The 16,920-nt window shown below is 40.6% G+C and overlaps 1 protein-coding gene across 1 annotated transcript in view; it reads right to left on the bottom strand.

Moving 5' to 3' along the window:
• Positions 1–762: 762 nt before the first annotated feature.
• The window catches only part of LOC123504771 (acylphosphatase-2-like), a 70,295-nt gene continuing 54,137 nt past the window's right edge, over positions 763–16,920 (bottom strand). Inside the window, exon 4 of the mRNA XM_045255586.1 lies at positions 763–2,197. Coding sequence (XP_045111521.1) covers positions 2,083–2,197 — 115 coding nt within the window. The 3' untranslated portion in view covers positions 763–2,082. The remainder of the gene's footprint in view (positions 2,198–16,920) is intronic.

Below are 16,920 nucleotides of genomic sequence, written 5' to 3'. Positions count from 1 at the left end.
GATGATGTGAGTGCTCTTAACATTATAGATTACCAATATCATTATTATTATTGTTATATATTATTATTATTATCAACATACACAAATACATTATTATTATCATTTTTATTAATATACCCACCATGTTCACTAAGACAATAAGGCTAGTTTTCATATAAAATTTATGCAAAGAAAATAAACCGTGGATAACACTTTTTGATATATCATCCTTATTATCATTAGTTATCCTGATATTAAATTTCATATATTTCATGAGTCTTTCTTCTTTCACAAGCAAGCATTAAACTGCCAATCATTACAGTGTTATATTACTATTTGAGAAGCAAATATCTTCTCTTTCAACCAAAACATTTTCTAAGTGCTACTCTTTATTAAGACATGACTACATCAGTGTGTGTTTCACTGTTTGATCTGCTGCAGTCTCTGACGAGACAGCCAGACGTTACCCTACGGAACGAGCTCAGAGCTCATTGTTTCCGATCTTCGGATAAGCCTGAGACCAGGCACACACCACACACCGGGACAACAAGGTCACAACTCCTCGATTTACATCCCGTACCTACTCACTGCTAGGTGAACAGGGGCTACACGTGAAAGGAGACACACCCAAATATCTCCACCCGGCCGGGGAATCGAACCCCGGTCCACTGGCTTGTGAAGCCAGCGCTCTAACCAATGAGCTAACGGGCGTGTGTGTGTGTGTGTGTGTGTGTGTGTGTGTGTGTGTGTGTGTGTGTGTGTGTGTGTGTGTGTGTGTGTGTGTGTGTGTGTGCATTCCTATTTACCTAGTTGTATTTACCTACTTGTGTTTTACAGAAAAAGAGCTATGCTCATGATGTCCTGTTTTCACACCTATAGTCATCCAGTTTAGCCTTAAAGTCATGAATATTTCTTGCTTGAACGAGTTCCATCCAAATTGTTCCACATTTCTATGCTTGTTTGGAAAACTATATTTCTTAATGCCTCTTCTACATGCAGTCTTTTCAATTTCATGCCATGTTCCCTTGTATTTCTTGAGTCCCACACCAATAGGTCTTCTTTGTCAACTGTGTCCATCCCCTTCCATACCCTATATAGTACAGCAATTAGGTCCCCTCTTTCTCTCCTCTGTTGCAATGTTGGAAGTCTTAAGATCTTTAATCTACTAGTCCTCATACATTAGCTCTTTCAAACTTGGAACCATTTAGGTTGCAGCTCTTTCAATCCTCTCTATCTTCCTTATATCTTTCTTATTATGTAGTGACCATATGAGTGCAGCATATTCTAGTTTAGGTCAAATCATGTATTCTATTAGTTTTTTTCATCATCTCTTCATCTATATAGATAAAACCCCATTTCATTTTTCTTAGTAACTCATATATTTCCCCAACTTTTGATGTGTTTTCCTCATGATAAATTGTCCTTCATTATAATCCCCAGGCATTACATACTTTTGGTATGGTGCAGATGGTCAGTGGTTAATAAAGTCTGATGGATGTTACATAATCTTTTGATCACCTAAGAGTGTTTTGTCAAAATTGAGCACTGTATCCTGAGATGTAATTTAAAGTAATAATAATGTATATGTCACCACACACACACACACACACACACACACACACACACACACACACACACACACACACACACACACACAGTTCCTCATTGTTATAAATACACATGATACACATAGACAGACGAGAACACAGAGGTAGACACAGATATAGACAGATGAATGGATTAGATAAGCAAAAATACACTTACATAACTTGACATTTATCAGAGAAAAATTGTTTAATCATCCTTCCTAAATTTCATTAACTGTCTAGACAAAAAATTAACAAAATAATTATACATAACACATAATGCCAATAAAGGAAAAAAGGTAGGCTATGCTCTTGAACCATTTTAGTAATTGTATAGTATATAAATATACAATAAGTCTTGTTAGTGAAATTTGTTACAAATGGGAAAAATATCAATCTGAGCAATTAATAGCCATAGCTAACTACCATATATTATTGTTTTCTTCACTTTTGTTATTTGCTATTTAAACTTGTAACATTTAACTGATTGGAAATGAAAACTGCTTAATTTGGCAACTTAGTGCCTAATTGAAAAGTTCTTGAAAGAGTAATCTTCAATTTCTTTCTCATTCTTGAATTCAGCCTTGTCAATTCGAGAGCTTGGACTTCCAGTCTTCTGAAGCCATTCTTTCCTGAGAGGTGTAAAAAGAAGACAGTATGTACCATTGTGCAAAATGTAAACATTATGATATATACTAGCTGTACTGTCAAAAAAATTAGGAAACTCTCTACCACAATATATTTTGCATGCAATAGTAAATTGATAACTTTATAACAAACAGCTGCTGAATCATATGAAACTTAGTTTAAATGATTAAAGAATAAAAAGTTCATTAAGAATGAGATAAACTTTTATTATTTTTGTATAACTGGTGTGACTGCGAGTAGTACACAATGTTTATGAGAGAAAAATACTGGTTTTAGATAAAAATAAATAAATTATTTAAATAAATAAAGATAAATAAATAAGGTATATCCTATAAATTGCTCTCTGATCCATTGGTACACCAACCCAATCATTTGAATTTATCATTTTGTAGAACCAGAATAATCATATTGGTTTATGATTTGCAATGTTTTCTAATTATTCAATACTCATATATTACAAGTACATATATTTCCTTATCAAAAAAATCATTGAAGCAGATGTGAAAGGAAGATATGTACGATTATACCACCAAAGTGTAAAAAGATATTCTGAAGTTAACTGAAAATTCATTTCCCCATTTGTCATTCTGATGGCAGTTTTTATTGGATGTCACCTATCATTTTGATGGCAGTTTTTATTGGATGTCACCTAACACTTACAATAAAAAAAAATGATATCTGTAAAGAACAAAGTCTGAGACATCAATACAATAAATGTATTTTTACAGAGTGATTCCCAGTCTCATTGAATTCCATTAAATATTAGTATGAAACACAGGAACATTTTCAATTACTCTTCATGCATAGGAGAGACAGGGGTAACTTGGTAAGTTTAAACATTTGAAATAATTTCATTATTTATTGTTTGACAGCACTGCGAATCACAACAGCTTATCACCTCATGGGACCTCACTGGTTTTTATTTCATGAAAAGTAAGATGAATGTTTATAATTCTTTAATGAAAACATGTGCAAACCAAAATTCTTTGTAAATTTTCTTCCATCACTGAGAATAGGAAGTGTGCCAACTACCCCAGGTCTCCCTTACTGAGATCCCAATGCAAAATAATTTCTGTTCCACAAGGATTAATGTAAAGAGTATCCAAATAGTAAGTAACTTTTGAATCTCAGTCAAGAAGATAGCTTAATGCAGATACAAGTAACTCTCAATTTACGCGATGGATGCGCTCCAAGAGGCATGGCGTATATCAAAATTTGTGTAAAACAAACATGTAATTCTCATAAGAAACAATAGATAATAGGGGGATGCAGGATGTGGTCCAAAAAATTTGTACAAAATACTCTATTTATTTGGCTAAATTAACATGTTTTTTATTATTTACCATTCTAATTACTAAAAGTGTATTTAAAGTAAAGAGAAAAGCAAGAAATAATAAGAGAAGGCAAAAAATAATAAGAGAAAACAAAACAAAAAAACATGTAAACAGAACACTCACTGTGACTGCCTTCACCACTCACACCACAGTCAGTCACCATCTTCCTCTGAGCTTTACCACTTTATCAAAAATCCACTTATCAAAAATAACTCCACGTGCAGAAGATGATGAAGGACATTTTAGGGCCATCTTGGTGAATTATAGGCAGATTGAAGAGATTCTGTCTGTACTCTGCTGGCACACTGCAAATGAGGCATCAGAAGAGCAGGAACTGGATCCAAGATCATTTAACAACGTCAGAGCAACCTCCTGCCGCGAAATGGCATCCATGAACACTTGGAGGGACGGTAACGAGATTGCTATCAGGTTGCTGGGAACACTACCTCTCGAGGTGGTGTTACTGTCTTATATATGCATTCATGTTCACAAAACAACATTTCTATTAGCTTTTTATAAACCTTGCCCCCAAGAAAGGATTGTTTTGTAATGCATAAAGTGAAATCTTACATGAAATACCCAAAAATAAAGCAGAGATGAGATTGGCCACAGACGAGGCAGAGACTTGCAATAGAGGAGCAATAGAGGAATGGAAACATAAATATCGTGGTGAAAGCAGCACTCAAGCTAAAAGGGTCACAAGAAGAAGAAGAAGCGGCCGAGTCGCCGCAAGTCTCCGCCTCATCTGTGGCCGATCTCATCTCTGCTTTATTTTTTGGTATTCCATGTAAGATTTCACTTTATGCAATACAAAACAATCCTTTCTTGGGAGCAAGGTTTGTAAAAAGCTAATAGAAATGTTGTTTTGTGAACATAAATGCATATGAGTATATAAGACAGGAACACCACCTCAAGAGGTGGTATTCCCAGCAACCAGAGAGCAACCTGATTGCAAGTTCGTTACCGTCCCCAAGCATTCATGGATACCATTTCATGGCAGGAGGTTGCTCTGACATTGTTAAAGTTTTTGGATCGAGCTCCTGACAGCCAATGAGCACTTTTAGGCGGGCTACCAACCTCCACCCGCCAACAGCAACGAATCTTTCTGGATGCTGTTTTATGAAGGTTGGTATGTGAGCAGGAGGTTGCTATGGAGGTTGTCTGTACCAACATAGACAACAACCTGCTTCTTGGATCTGGCCCCGGAGCTCCCATCTATCGGACAGCTGCGGAACTCTCTGGTGCGCAGTTTGAAATTGCGTCTGGCGCTCAGTTTGAAAATGCGGTTGGGCCAAATCACGTATAAGCAAACCAATTGCGCAAATTAAATTAATTATAATATTTTTTTGTTCGCATTATAACAAAAACGCGTAAATCAAACACACGTAAATCGAGAGTTACATGCACACACTACTAATGATCTAGCCCCTTTCTTCTAGAGAGCTGGAGATTTCAGCAGCTATCAAACTAATTTACTGAGCAGCCACATTTAGTATTAGTCTTGCAATAACAAACCAATATTTTGTTAAATGACAAGATTTTGTACATATAAATATGTATATATATATATATAAATGTATATACTACTCAACTTTATATTAACATACAAAGATTAAGCTTTTGTATGTTTGTTTTGAAGCCAATACTTTTTGGATGAGTAAGATAGTAGATAAATTTTGATACAAAAAAACATAACTTAGTTATGAATCACACTCACATACAACACTTAGTTTCAGAACCATAAGTAAAGGAGCTTGAAAACAGTGGAACCACAAGTTTTGTGGTTTACCTAGCAGTCATATTTAACTCAACTGAATATCAATTGAGGATTCTCCCACTGAAACTCAGTTGAGGATTCTTTATGGTGATACAAAATATAAGGTTTGAATGGTACTCTCAGAGCTGTACATAACTATACAGCTTAGCAAGCACCACCAAACAACATTAACCCATTCATAGTCAACCACATCAACTGACATTGTTCTTGGCTCTCTCTCTGGTCAACCACATCATTTGACTTATTTTTTAATTTTCTTTTTTCATGGGAATATTTCCTCTAGCAATTTATAATTATGGTAATGGAAGTGTCAGACTTTTCTCAAGTGACAGCTTTAATAGTGAGAGTTTTACAGAATGAGTTTATGATTACACACCATGGTAAGTAGACATTATCTCAACATCTTATCTGATGATCAAATTCAATCTTTGCTTCATTTCACTTTACATTTTGTTTGCACTGTAAATCCATTAGAGGACAATGTAAATGAAATAAAAAGGAGTGGAATGATGTATGTACATAGTAGAGTCTATACTTGACAGGTATCTTCAGAACTGCTTAAATATTAGGCAGGCAAGTCTTAAAATAAAGAAAAGGGCATCTTGGCCTTATTTCTTTACCTAGCCTCATCAAAGCTTGTATGTAGCCCCTGACTAGTAATGTGCATGGACCCACAAAGTTAGTGTTTATGGTATGGGCTACAGTTTTATCTCATGCCTTTTCATACATGGGAATGTAAGCACAGTCACGTTGCTCGTGTGTTGCTACAATGCTTGAGTTTCTCTTGTGTTGTGTTTTTAAATTATGTTAGCATGTCCTTTGTTTTTCCCATACTCCCTTTCTGTCTGACGTCACGTCCTTCCCTCAGTCCTCGCTCGCCGCCGCCTGAGGCGACACGCTACGCCTCCTGCCTCTCGTTTCGCTCGGTTTACACTTGTTGTGTATTGTGCTACCGTAAATACACTTTCATAATGGACTCAGGTGTCTCCATGCTACCCCTGTTTTACGACAACTACCACATAATTGGTAGCAGCGGTGAAGGCCAGTGATATGCGAGTGACTCATGAGGACTGTGCCGGTGACGCCATGGTGTAGAGTAGAGACAAGATGGCCGCTCCTGCCTTGTCTCGCCCGTTGTTGTGCCTAGTGGCTGTTGTCTCTGCCTGCTGTTTTACGTAGGCTTCTCAACGTTTGGATCTTCCTACAGCTACGGGAATGTCAGCTGTTTCTTGCTGTATTGTGCCTTGCTGTCTCCAGCCTCCTGCAGCTCTGCCTTGTCTGCTGTATTTTGGCCTGCCACTGCCTGCTGTCTCACGTGGGCTTCTCGACGCTTGGATCTTCCTACCTACAGCTTCGTTCGCAAGTTTTTGCCTGCAGCTTCCCCCTGCTGTCTGCCTGATAGACTGCTGTGCTCTTAAGTAGTCTTGTGAAGCCACGTGCACCTTGCTGCGTATCAAATCGCCACGTGTAGCAAGCCGACACGCATTCCTTCGCTCTCTCGTGAGCTGTGCTTCAAGTGCCACCTGTCAGCCCCTCCGCCACCCCTCCAGCTTCTGCCGTCTTTTGTATAAGTATAACATACTTTTGTGCTTGCTGTGAGTTTTTTTTTTTTTAGGCGATTACAGTGTGTTTTCCCGCCAAGGTCCGTCCTGGCGCCATCTTATGCTTCTCAGCTACTCCACACCTCATCTGACGCTCCCTTCTACACCCTTCTACACAGATACGTTGGGTTAGTTCCTTCAGGGTAAGTCAGTGAGTTTATCTTGTGGTGTTTATTGCATTTTAATCTGCTTTTTCTCGCCTTGGCGCCATTAATTCTAGCGTCTTCCTGTGTCTCTTAATGTTTGAATGTTTCAGCTTCTCCCATTGGCTGTGGGACGCTGCTACTTGTATCCTGTGATTTGATTGGCTCCTGTCTGGCCGCCATCTTGATATTTTCCCGGGCTCTTCGGTGATTCGTTACGGCACCTTGCCCTTGTCTCAGATTGGCTATCACAGCCGCGGATGCTTTAAATGTGTTGTAGCCTAGTATCATATGTTTTTCCTGCTTTTTTATTATATTACCCTTGCAGCCTCATAAGCTCAATTATTTGATGCATTTTCTTTAATTTGCTAGTGCTACAGTGTTATTTACAAGTGCAACAGTGTTTTTTGTGCATTGTTATTTTATTACTGTCTCCTTGAGTGACCTTAAAATTTTTCTGTTTGTTTGTTTCTTGCTTTCTTCTATTGCTTTCTGCTTATACTTCATTGTTTTCTCTGCATTTTCTATCTGCCCATGCTGTTGGCTAGTTATTTTATTTTCAGTATTATTTTTCTTACACTACCTATAATTATTTTCCTGTGAATTTTTTTTCCTGTTGATTTTTTTTTTTTCATGTTTATGTGTGATTTTCATTATATTTTTGTATGTTCATGCCTGGATTTTCATCGCAGACTGAGACTACTACTGCATCTGATTATGAAATGTCTGTCTGATGTGTTTTCATTGCTGCTGATACTCCAGCCAGTGTATGGTGTATGGTAATGTATGTCATTGTGTTCCATTGAATACTTATTGAGTGTTTTCAGTATAACCACTCTAGTGAATTATTTTGAGTATCTCATGCTTGATTTGCATCTTGTCCCAAGTGTTATATTTATTTTTATAATTGTACCATCTCTAATTTTTTTATTCAGTATTGAAATCACTGCATGAAGTTTTCTCAGCAGTACTTCCATGTACTTTTGATACCAATTGCAATGCCTGGTGTATTATGAAAAACTAATATTTTTGCCCGTCCTAGCTTGACTGTGCTGTGCTCTGTACTCCACTTGGTGCTACGAGATGTACTGCCCAAGTGTGTGTTTTTGAGTGAGCCCTGGACGTAGTTACTTCCATTTTGCTTCAGAGTGTAACTATAACACCTTACTTTATTGCTGTTTTTACTTATTTTATTTTTTATGTTGCTACGCTGTGGTAAGCTTTATTCTTGCACCATGTCTTCTCATGATAATAACACTACTACTACCACAGTTGCTACTGTCACTACTATGACTACTACTCTTACTACAACTACTACTACTACTTCTACCCTTACTACATCTACTACTACAACTCCTACTACTACTGCTAATGCCCCTCCTGTTCCTTCTACATTGTTTCAAAGCCCTGTGCTTGCTCCAACTTTTAAACTCTTACACCATGATCCTTCAATCCAGAAGTTTGGTGGTGATGACATCTCTCAGTATTCTCCTTTACAATTCTTGCAACAATGTGAAGACAGTATTTGCAACTCTAACATCACTTCAGGTGTTGATAAAATTTCTTTTGTGCGTTCTCAGTTACAGCCAGGATCTATTGCTGCTGATTTAATGTCGGCTTCTGCTTTCAATCCTAAAACCCTGAATTATGATTATAACGCTTTTACATACACTCAGACAGATAATCTACTTGATTTCTCATCTAAAATTGCTTCTAAATTAAAAGAACATCCAGCTCACGTGCACGTTGTAGCTTCCACTACTGCTACTTCACCTTTAAATTCTGCTAACCAGACTTCACAACCTAGTGCACCAGCTTCTGATAAGCAACATGCTGTGTATGCCTGTACTTACTGTCACAAACAGGGACATACCATTAAACGTTTTTTGCGACAGCATCATGAAAGAAATGCAGCGCGTTCTCCCTCAGCTCAGCGTCTTTCTCGCTATGAGTCTCTTCAAGACTTCCGTCATGTCACACGCTCTGTGCCCAGTCGCCCGAGATCGTCTTCTCGGCAGGGACGTCCTGCGTCGCGTCCAATTCCTGAAAGACCACCTAAGTCTTGCCTTATTCATGGTCCAGGTAATCATTCTTCTGAAGAATGCTTTAAAATTCAACGCCTTCAGCGTCAGCAACATGTTACTGTGTCTTCACCACAGTCAAATTTTTACCAGCGCCAGCATTCTCCTCCCATAACGTAGACATTCTCTCAGACATGCCAGTCCCGTCGATTCCTACAGTTATTGCTGCAACGGCGCGACGTCTTCATTTGCAAATGTACACTTATGGCTCTCCTTTCACAGTTTGCATTGATACAGGAGCTGACTGTAGCTTACTGACAGAACGTGCTTACCAGCACCTTAATAAATTGTATAATGTTCCTCTATCAAAAGAGAACCAGATTTTCATGCAGCTCAAGGCTCTCCTCTCAATATTATTGGTTCAGTAACTTTGCCTGTGTCCTTTCATAATCATGATTATACCTTTGATGTAAAATTTTTGTAGTAACAAATTTTGTGTTGAACTGTGATGCTCTCTTTGGCTATGATGAGTTAGTTAAACATGATATTACAATATTTCCCCGTTATCATGCTGTCAGCCATAATGGATTCATGTATTATGCTTCAGACTCGCCTGTTTCTGTTCTTACAGTTGCCTCCACGCGTACATTTTGAACAGTCATGTCTACCTGCTTTTGACGAAGCACTGTTACCGCAGCGTACTCAGAATCCTTCGTCCCCGCAGTCAAACTTAGCACCTTCGTCCCCGGAGTCGAAACGTTCTGTCTCCTTGGATTGTTGTGCGGCTGTCATTGTTGGTGACCAGTTTATAGGTCCTACTTCAGCAACTAAAGTTCCAGTGCGTGTTCTTCGTGCCCCAGTTGGCGCATGCGTGATCTCACATCCTGATAGTGCCAGGATTCAGCGTTTAGCTTTAGAAGGTACACTCTCTACCATGCGATGTGGTCACCTTACTGATGCTTTAGTCACTAATCTCACAGGTTCGTCCATTACGCTTAAAGATGGCGTGCACCTTGGTTCCTTTAGTGTGATAGATGAAGCTTCTTTTCAGGATTCTCCACCTTTGATAGGAGCTGTAGATTCACAGTCTGCTAGTTCCTGCTCTTCAGCTGAACTGATCACTCAGTTGGAGGCACATGTCAAAGTTGCAGATTTTCCTGCAGAAGCACAGCGTCTCTATGACATTCTTGTAGCTCACAGACAAGCTATTGCTTTACCAGGTGAACCTTTAGGTGTTACTGACCGTGTACAGCATCATATTGACTTTCAGCCTAACGCGCCCTATCCATGTTCCATCTTATCGCTTGCCTCATTCTCATCGTCAAGTAGCTAAAAAATTAGTGCAAGGCATGCTTGATGAAGGTATTATTCAAGAGTCGTACTCTCCATGGAACTCACCTCTCTTCCTTGTGCCAAAGAAAGATGGTTCTTACCGTGCAGTCATTGATTTTAGGAAAGTTAACCAAGTCACAATTCCTGACCATTATCCCTTACCAGTACTTAGTGACATTTTACAGTCCATCGGTAAGGACAATACAGTATTCACAACACTTGACTTGAAAAGTGGATTTTGGCAAATTCCATTGTCTCCAAGTAGCAGACCCATTACTGCATTTTCTACGCCAAAAAGGTCATTTTGAGTGGCTTCGTTGCCCCATGGGTCTTCGTAACTCTCCACTAACCTGCCAACGACTAGTAAATTCACTCTTCCAAGGTCTTATTGGCGATGGTTTGTTTGTCTATCTTGATGATTTAATTTTAGTCTCTAAAGATTTAGACAGTCACTTTCACAAACTTGCTCTAGTGTTACAGAAATTCATAGAAGCTGGTCTTAAGCTTAACATCACAAAATGTCAATTCTTGCATTCTCGTATTGAATTTCTTGGCCATGTTGTGGATCGCCATGGTATTCACACTACGAACGCTAAAGTCAAAGCTGTTCAAGACTTTCCTACCCCAACCACGACTAACAATGTCCGATCTTTCTTGGGATTAGCAGGATATTATCGTGCGTTCATTAAGAATTTTGCCACTATTGCGTCTCCACTAACGCGTCTTCTGAAGAAAAATGTACCCTTTCATTGGGATGCAATTCATGACTACAGCTTCACTGTTCTTAAATCAGCTCTTACACAAGCTCCAGTATTATCATTTCCTGACTACTACTTGCCTTTTGTGATCTGTTCAGATGCATCGTCTCAAGGTATTGGTTCTGTCCTGATGCAACAAGTTCCGGGTAGTCGTCCCCAAGTCATTGCCTTCGCGATTCGTGTACTTAATGCTTGTGAATCATGTTATTCAGTAACAAATCTAGAAGCTCTCGCATTAGTTTGGTCTCTTAAACATTTCCGTGACATCATTTATGGTTATCCAATTACTGTGTGTTGCCGTCACACAACTTTTCAAAGGCAAAAATTTATCTGGCCGTCTAGCTAGATGGTTCCTCACCATTGAAGAATTTAATCCTGACATCAAATACCTGCCGGGTCACGCTAATTTAGTAGCGGATGCGTTGTCCCGCAATGTTGCAATTACTTCAATTACTCGTGTCAAATTTTTCCCTTGCTGAATTAGCCAGTGCTCAGAAAAGTGATCCTACCTTGTCTAAAGTCATCCAGTGTTTACAGTTTGATGATCACTCTGTTTTGCCAAAATTGCCTGTTCCCTTGTCTGAATTTAGCTTACAAGATGACATCTTGCTGCGTAAAGTAATGATTGATGATCAACTAGTGACTCAACTTGTCATTCCAGATAGTTTGATTCCGACAGTACTGTCTCTTATTCATGATCTCCCTCACGCAGGTCATCCTGGTCATGATAAGTCCATTGCAATGGCACATACTAAGTATTATTGGCCAAATATGTCCATTAATCACTTATGTAAGTAACACTTTATCAAAAATCAAGTAACACTTTATCAAAAATCAGAAGATATTGCATTCAGAAGAATTTGCTCTACAATATGGGATAGTTTATTTTAGTTACAGTAAATTGTTGCAATAAACTAAAAGGTTTATAAACAATGCACACAATATTTTTCTACTTATATTTCTGTTAATTATCTGTTTGCAAAGGTTTTAATATGTTGTATAGATTCAGCAATTATTCTTGTGTTAACGATATGAAATGAAATGTAGTAAATATAAAGCGATATATGACCCAAAAATTTAAAGGGTGTGGGTATAAAGGGTGTGGGTATGAAGAGTAGAGAATTTTGCCCACTTATGTTACAAGCTGTTGCGAGACATCCATGCTGGCACCCATCAAGTATACAGAGTTTAAGGTGCATACTATAACACACAACAAGAAGTATCTTATATGTGCAATGTAGTACTACCACATTTCCTTTCTGTGACTCATGTTCAGAACTATTATTTTGAGCCATTGCATTCTCATAGCTATACAATGTCAAGAGAATGTTGTGTTGTACAGATGAAATCAATCGATACAAGAAAAATGTAAATAGTATACAAGTGGGTAACTGTCTGCCAACACTGCACCTTAGGTGCCAGTTAAGTGTCAGCAGTACTTAGAAATGGAAATTTCCCCGTTATTTTCTTCATTAAAAGCCAATAACTTCTTTTTCCATTTTATGAACGGCAGGAGTACACACTCGTGATACTCAGCTACTGAATGCTTCCCTTTTTTAAATAGATTGGATTTTGAATGATGTTATAAACTCATAATTGCTTGCCTTACAACATTTTGGTTGTCAAACAAACTGTGTGGCAGCTGGTACACAAGAGTGACATTGTGTGCATGTTAGTCATGCCACATCCCTTGTTTTGTTCTCCTTTTAGAGATATTTTTCTTTGTTCATTATGTTTGATAAGCAACAAATGAGATCCAAAAAGTTACTAAAAGTGGAAAGGAAGAAAAGTATAACAGCAGTACAGAACAAGAAAGGCATCATACAGAAACTTTTTTTTTATGTATGACCAAGGGCAACAAATATTAAGATTGGAGGGAAAAAAAAAAATGCCCAATGAGGTGACAGTCCCCAAACAAGATATGTAGTCAGAAGGGAAACATTCAATGAGGTCACATTTTTTTTCTCTTTTTTTTCTTAATACCATGTGGGCTTTTCACGGGAATTTATGGGCTACCTCTTATCTCAAAGCCCACCTGCTAAGTAACCGTTGCCTCAAGTGAGGAAGTCCTACACCTACACTCGGACCGTGGACAGGATTCAAACCCGTGCACTTGGAGACCCCTCAGACCCCAAAGGACGCATGGTTCCACTGTACCACAGCATTGCCTAAACCAGTGTTATTAGACCTCTATAAAGTAATTATCAATTCAGCAGGTGTCTACTGCCTCTTATAAACAGTGAAATTGGTGTCCACCTTACTGATTTCATTTTCATCAATTGCTCTCTCTCTCTCTCTCTCTCTCTCTCTCTCTCTCTCTCTCTCTCTCTCTCTCTCTCTCTCTCTCTCTCTCTCTCCATTCCCTCCTCCCATCTCCCTCCCCTCTCCTCTCGAAGATAAGTTACATGCGTCCCGCCTTGTAATATTCGTGAAAACACACACACACACACACACACACACACACACACACACACACACACACACACACACACACACAAACACCATAAATTTTCTAATTTCTCTCTCTCTCTCTCTCTCTCTCTCTCTCTCTCTCTCTCTCTCTCTCTCCCTCCCTCCTCCCCTCTTCCTCTCGAAGATAAGCTACATGCGTCCCGCTTGTGTCTAAAATATTAGCAAATATCACACACTCTCTCTCTCTCTCTCTCTCTCTCTCTCTCTCTCTCTCTCTCTCTCTCTCTCTTTTTCTCCGAAGAGAGAAGCGTCCACTTTCCTCTTCGAAGGCGATATAGTGACTAAAAAATAGCAGCATAATACACAAAGACGATAAATATGACAAGCTTGCACGAGTTTCCCGCACTCGGGCGCGCGGCACTACCACCCGTATATCGTACAGGCGGGCTTTTTTAACATCCGGCGCGAAGGGGTTAACAATTCTGTAAGTGGTAAAAATTTTGCTGCCAGACAGTTATGGCAGGCCTTATCTACAGATAAGTGGATCCATGCATGACCTTATCCATGGTAAGGTCATTGAGTTTCCTGCTCCACCTACCCAAACAATACTGCCTAGACCTCTTGACCTTTTTGTAACTGATCGCTCTGCCCTAGACAGTGCTACATTGGAGCTTGACAGTTTCCACGCGGTTAGCTGTAGCATGGGGAGAGCTTGATGGAATTTGCAAACATGAGGCTGACGAAGTAGATCTCTGCGCTGCGGTAGGCACCTGGGAGTGTCTACTGAGGCCTGTATGAGGTCTGGGAACCATTCCCTCTGTGGCCAAAACGGAGCAATCAGAATAACGTTTGTTTGACATGCCATTCTCAGCTTGTTGAGCACCTTCCTGATCAACGGGAAAGGTGGGAAGGCTTATTATATAAAGATCTTGATGATCCCAATTGTACAGAAAGGCTTCTGTGGCTACTGCCATTGGATCCCGAAACGGGGATATGAAGTTTGGTAGCCTGAAGTTGAGCCTCGTTGCAAACAGGTCCACCGTGGGATAATTCCAAAGCCTCCATAGGAGATTGCAAACCTCCTGGTGGAGAGTCCACTCTGTAGAGATGATCTGATCCTGTCTGCTGAGGCAATCCTTTAAGACGTTTGCCGAGACCTTCACGAATTGGGTGAGGATCCGGACGGCATGATCCTCCGCCCACTGTAGGATTGCTTGAGCCTCGGCATTGAGGCTTCCTGAACGAGTCCCACCTTCTTTTGCCAGATACGACAGGGCCGTGGCATTGTTGGACAACACTGCCACCGTCTGTCCTTGGACATGATCCTTGAAGTGCAGAAGGCCGAGACGTATAGCTTTGAGTTCTAGAAGGTTGATGTGTAAAGAGAGCTCATGAGTGGCCCACACACCGCTCACTGAAACGTGTAGAATCGACGCTCCCCAGCCGACGGTGGAAGCATCTGTGTACAGACAAACATCCGGGGAAGCTAACTGAAGGGACTGTCCCAACCAAAGATTGTGGTCCAGTGTCCACCACTGAAGATTTCGAAATCCCAAGGAACTGGAAGGTTGTCTCCGTCGAACTGGCGATCTCAGAATTGGGAAAACGAAATTGATGGCTGAGCATCCTCCGTCTTGCCCCAGGAATTAGATGCAGCAGAGAGGACATGTGGCCTAGGAGGGCTAACCAAGCCTTTGCTGGAGGGGACTGAACACTTAGAAAAGTCTTGATTTGAAGTTGTAGATTCTCTAGGCGTTTCTGTGTCGAGAAAACCTTCAAAAGAGGAGAGCGAATCTCCATCCCCAAACAAATCATTGTCTGGGAGGGTGAAAGCGATGACTTTTCCCAGTTTACCTGGATTCCCAGTGATGCACACAGACGGAGGAGGTAACTGGTTGCCTCGAGTGCCGTCTGTTTCGAGTGAGCTAACAGCAGCCAGTTGTCTAAGTAACGGAGGAGGCGAACTCCTTGTTGATGTGAAGCCGCTGAAACTGGACCTATCATCCTGGTAAAAACTTAGAGGGGCCGTGGAGAGGCCAAAGCAAAGAACCCTGAACTGGAAGTGCCGCCCTCTCCATATAAAGCGGAGAAACTTTCGGCTGTCTGGATGGACTGGGATCTGAAAATAAGCATCCCGGAGATCGATGGCAGTCATCCAGTCATGTCTGTGGATGGCGGACATAACCGTCCTCACCGTTTCTATCCTGAAGGGAGTGGTAATCACATAACGATTCAGCGTGGATAATTCGAGGATTGGGCGAAAGCCTCCTGTATTCTTGGGCACCACAAAGAGGTGACTGTAAAAACCTGGATTTGCAGACGTCTCCTCTATTGCTCCCTTTGTCAAGAGACATTGGACCTCGGATTCTAGTGCCTTGCCCTTCTCAGAACCTGGAGTGTAAGAACGAAACTCCAAAGGTGCCAAGGTGACAGGGGGAAGAGATGTGAAGGGGATCTTGTAACCTTCGTGAAGGATGGAGAGAACCCATGCCTCTGCACCAATTGCCATCCAACTGTCTAGATTCTTGGCCAGACAACCTCCTACTGGAACTTGGGAAGGCGGCCAATCTACTACCAAAAAAACTTCCCCATCTTCTTAGGGCGAAAAGTAGAAGAAAGAGTGGAGGAAGACCTCTGATGCGGCGCTCTTGAACAAGAGACCAGTTCTATGCACCGTGTGGAAAGCAAAATCCGATGAGAAGATTCACCAGTGGGCGCCGCTTAGAGCGAAAGCCGAATCTTGAGCTGTATCTACCATGGCAAACTGAATGCTGCGGAACAGTTGGTCAGCTAAGAGCTTCTCCTCCCGATCTGGTTGTAAAGAGGAAACCAGTCTGTAAAAGGCGCCAATAGCCCAAAGCATAAAATTCTGTGCTTCACGTTGGCATGCTAAGATACCTTCCAGGCGAGACATATCTGCATGCTGTACCACCACCTGTGGGTCTTTACCCTTAGTGGTGAGGGCGAGGGCTAAGTCTGTGTTGAGTTTGGCTGCTTTCCCAGCAAACTCGTGTCCACTGACCCCATAGATCCTCCTGTACCGGCCAGAAGGGTAGCGAGCAAGTGATGGCCGGGAGCCTTCATTAGCAAAACAAAGAGCTTTAGTGGCGGCCTGTAGAGAAAAATCCATTGGCTGTGCCCTAATGAAGCGGATGTGTTTATCCTCCACCATCCTGACTTCCCCTGGGGGCACTGGTCAATGAGATCCTTCCACATATCCAAGAGCCTCCGGAAAACACTGGGCAATATATTCCATCATGGACTGAAAGATCGGAAGGGAAACAGGCTCTCTGTTAACCCTTGTGTCAGCTTCCTCCTCAGAAGAATCT

This window comes from Portunus trituberculatus, chromosome 17 (assembly GCF_017591435.1).
Source record: "Portunus trituberculatus isolate SZX2019 chromosome 17, ASM1759143v1, whole genome shotgun sequence".
In the NCBI taxonomy this organism is placed as follows: Eukaryota; Metazoa; Arthropoda; class Malacostraca; order Decapoda; family Portunidae; genus Portunus; species Portunus trituberculatus.
This window is presented reverse-complemented; position numbering and strand designations above follow the sequence as displayed.